This window comes from Fukomys damarensis, unplaced genomic scaffold (assembly GCF_012274545.1).
Source record: "Fukomys damarensis isolate Sample0158 unplaced genomic scaffold, DMR_v1.0_HiC HiC_scaffold_31, whole genome shotgun sequence".
Lineage (NCBI taxonomy): Eukaryota > Metazoa > Chordata > Mammalia > Rodentia > Bathyergidae > Fukomys > Fukomys damarensis.
The window spans coordinates 30301331-30305273 of record NW_022900943.1 but is presented as its reverse complement, the minus strand read 5'-3'; the positions used below and the strand labels follow the sequence as shown (position 1 = coordinate 30305273).

Sequence of the window (3943 nt, the reverse complement as noted above, 5' to 3'; positions counted from 1 at the left end):
TCAGTAACAAGGGAAAAGTAGCTGACACAGGGTCTATATTCAATAGTGACATGGACTTCTCATTTTAATGCTAATTTTATACATTCAATTGAAAATTCACTTTAATACTTTGAGCCTAACATGTAGAAGGTGTTTTGGAATACGGGAAAAAGAAGTAATGCAGGATAAATAAACGAAGATCATGTTGGGGAAAGTGCAATACAATGAACGAATTACTCCTGTGCCATTTATGTAAACATGATTCATTTTCATTATCTTTTCACTCTTCATAATGACAGCTGAAATGGTTACTGTTCTTGACTGACAAGTGGGGAGTCTGAGAGAGTGTGACTTAGCTCGATGCAGTTGTTCAAATGAAATACAGTGTGAACCTTCTCCACCCTCCACCTCAATTCTACATGAATGAGTCTACCTCTTCTCATCTGGAAGCCATCACTTCTGACAGCTGCAAGGTTCTGGGGCCAGGAAAGTAACTATTGTAGCCTAAAGGAAAGTGTGGTCCATTATTCCCTCTGGGCATTGCTCCTGAAGAGGAAGAGTTCAGTCACCTTCTGGGAGTTCCTTTGTGTCTATGGGTGGGACTGGTGCTTTTAGGAAAGGACTTCTCTATCATTCCTGAGACAAAGAGGGGATGAATATGGGAGTCAGCTCATTCTCTTTATAGGTTTGAGGCAAGATATAGGGCCTCAATGTGCCTTCTAATGGATAATCCATGGTATAAATGAGGGACTGATCATTTACACTGAAGAAAGAAATGATCCTACGTTCACAGTCTAGGAAGACACCCACTCTTGTAGGATGGATTCCAGGAACAACGGTAACTCTATGGGGATCTAATGTGAAGTAGTCATGTTCTTCTCTCCGTCGAAGAACCCAGTACCCCCTTATGGGAGACAAATCCAAATCTTCCTCCCACCTGTGCACATTATCCTGGCACACGCCCAAGCACCAACTTTCATTGTGTCCCACATCTACTTCCCAGTAATGCTGCCCTGTCTGGAAACCCTGAGAAGCCACCACACACTTTCTCTTAAATCTCTTCTCTGTGTAGGACACATCCTGAGGAGCTTCCTTAAATATTACAGATTTCAGATCAGAAACGTAGAGCTGTGGATGAGCCGTGTCTGGGTCCAGAGTCACCTCCACTGTGGTATGGCAAGGGAGACAACATGAGTTAGTGGGTAGGAGACCTGGACTGGGCCTAGCAGTCACTTCCTACCGATGCAGACTTGGTCACTGTGGGTCTAGGGGAAGGAACAGAGCCAGAGTCCCCATTGAGCATTGCCTCTCTATTCTTCCCCTGTTCTTCAGGGCAGCACCTCAGCTTCATTAATGCCTGGAGATCCCCACAGTGAGTTGATGACTCATGTACATCTTCCAAATCCTACTGCCATTTCTCTATGTAGGCCTTTCTTTTACTGGGCCACTATTCAGCTTCAGGCCAAACATTAGTACCCTCAAATTGCTGCTTGTGACCTCCAGCTTGGGTGACCCATTCCTTTCCCTACCCCTTCATAGGCTGCATCCTGAGGTAGATCCAAGAGATACTGTCTTCAGGCTGAAGTAGCTCTATATCTATTCTTGGCCATGGCCCCTCCTCATCCCTCTCCCTCATGCGCTGATACCTGCATGTTTCCGGGCTTCTCTCCACTCTGAAAAGAAGCAAGTACAAGGATCATGTTAGTGCTCACATAGAGAACAGGAGGCAGGAAGAGGAGAGAGAAAAGGAGGGAAATCTCATGAAAGCTATAGAGGAATTCCTGCAAAATACACCCACCCACATAACTGTAGAAAATTTCAGAGTCATTCATAGCAAGCTTGTCTCTTCAGGATCCCATGGGCTGCAGATTATAAGATTCCATAAACTAGAGACTTGTAAGGAAGAGGTAATGGGGTTAAGAAGAGAGGAATGGCTTCCCTCACCTGCTGTCCCATGTTTCCTTCTCCAGTCTGAAACCAAAAAGAAACACACACACACACAAGAGACTGAAATCACAGAACATTAGTCGAGGGGAAAACAAGGGAACTCTACATGTGATAACATTTTTTTTTCATTTTTTCCTGAAATTTCCATAACACAAAAATCAGAATATTCAGTGGCTCTGACAGGTCTGGATAAAGGATCTAAGCATTGGGGCAAGACAAAGGATCAGGGTGAAATTGAGGGAAATTCCCAGTTTCCTCACCATTCTGGGTTCTGACACTCTTAGAGAGCTCTGGAGTCTATAGAGTTTTGCTCCACAAAAACATATCAAGAGACAGATTTTTCAGAAGAATTTAGAAGTTTCCAGACTCCGAAGCTCATCCTAAACCTCTCATCTATCTTAGGATCAATTCATTAGTTAATGGATGAGGGAAGAAAATCAATTTCTGCCCTGACTCCTATCCAGTCAGCAGCCAAGGTAACACACAGGTGGCTCACATCGTAGAACAGGAAGGGACCAGAAGAAATGTGTGGAATGCTCAGAATCTGACAAGACACTTACCCAGTTCTGCTGAGATTCTCCCTGAAACAAAAGCAGAGCATTTAGTATTTGAGCTAAGTACATGTGCGGTACAATCACAGACCTGGTTCCTTACTCAGGTGGATGATCTGTGAGCTGAAGAGCAGGGACTTCCCTATGACTCTCTTATTGAGGCTTTACCACCCCCAATCCCTGTCCTGAGTTTCTCTATCTGGGGTAAAACAAGGCAGCTTGGAGAGGGAGGTAGGATTCTGATATCATCAAGGGGCAGTGTCATCTCTAGGAGGGGAAAATTAGTTCTTAAGGTTTAAATTCTTATTATTTTATCTGAAACAATATTACTTTATCTAATTGTCAGTCTTTTATTTCCCTTTTATGAAGTGTTTTTAACAATATTTAAACTTTTTTATTAGTATCTTGTTGTTATTCTTAGATATTTACATGAGCTCTATATGTACTGGAAATCATCCATCTCTTCATTAAGAGCCCTAAATGTAAAGTAGGAGGGGCCTAACAGGGCCTGGAATTTTTCTAAATAGCTATTGTTGGCCACTCTGGAGATTGAGTAATGTGGTCCCAAAGGCTCAGGTGATGAGTCCATGAGCCCGTGATGCCTGAAACTGGACAAATAGACCCAAGGTATGCATTGAAGCACCCCTAATCCTAAATCATACATAAACCAATACCTTTCTGTCACTTACCTCTAGACATGGAGAGATATACCACTATCATCCCTGTAACACCGACAAATAGACCAAAGCAGAGGATTCCCAGTAAAATAGAAGGTAGGCGCCAGGATGAGGGCTTGAAAAAACTCTCTGAAAAGCAGTTCCACAGACCATTGAGTAATTTCTGAAGACTAAGGGGAACTCGATTCTCTTTAAGTAAATTCACTCATGCTCCAGACGCATAAAACATTTTTCTTACAATTTCTTCTACATGTTTAAAATTTTGACTTCTTCTCTTTCCCCAACCCCTCCCACTTGCTCTTCCTCTTTGGATCTTTTTTCCTGAAGGGAGGGCAGGGAAATGGGGAAAAAAATAAGAACCAAGATATATTATGCAAAGGTATGAATTTCCAAAGATAAATGTCATTATATTATATACCTAAAACGTACCAATAAAATTAATGAAGGAATAAAAAGTTCTTAGGAAAAAAAGATTTAGCATTTTTGCAAAATTTTTGAGCTATCTGGATTTTTAAATCTAAAATGAATTAGAGATGTAATGTCTTTTATTTCTAATCAAATAACAACTGTGCCAACATTGCTTATCACATGCAGTTTCTTTTGCACATTGCATATGCAGCGTCACCTCTGTCCATGCAATCCATTTATGCTGATTTCTTTCTAGGCTCTCTGTTCCCTACAATTGTTCTACTTTTGTATTTTATGCCAATAATTTTGACTAAGTTAATCATTACAACTGCAGAATATGCCTTGATATGCACTACCCTAAGCTTCTCACTTTTTTTTTTT

The 3943-nt window shown here is 41.4% G+C and overlaps 1 protein-coding gene across 1 annotated transcript in view; it reads right to left on the bottom strand.

The window, feature by feature from the left end:
* Window positions 1–313: 313 nt before the first annotated feature.
* LOC104852738 (butyrophilin-like protein 8) overlaps window positions 314–3943 on the bottom strand; it is a 19499-nt gene continuing 15869 nt past the window's right edge. Inside the window, exons 4-8 of the mRNA XM_010610518.2 lie at window positions 3163–3283; window positions 2487–2503; window positions 1924–1950; window positions 1626–1652; window positions 314–1145 (exon numbers count right to left, since the gene is read on the bottom strand). Of these exons, the coding sequence (XP_010608820.1) occupies window positions 610–1145; window positions 1626–1652; window positions 1924–1950; window positions 2487–2503; window positions 3163–3283 (728 nt within the window). The 3' untranslated portion in view covers window positions 314–609. The remainder of the gene's footprint in view (window positions 1146–1625; window positions 1653–1923; window positions 1951–2486; window positions 2504–3162; window positions 3284–3943) is intronic.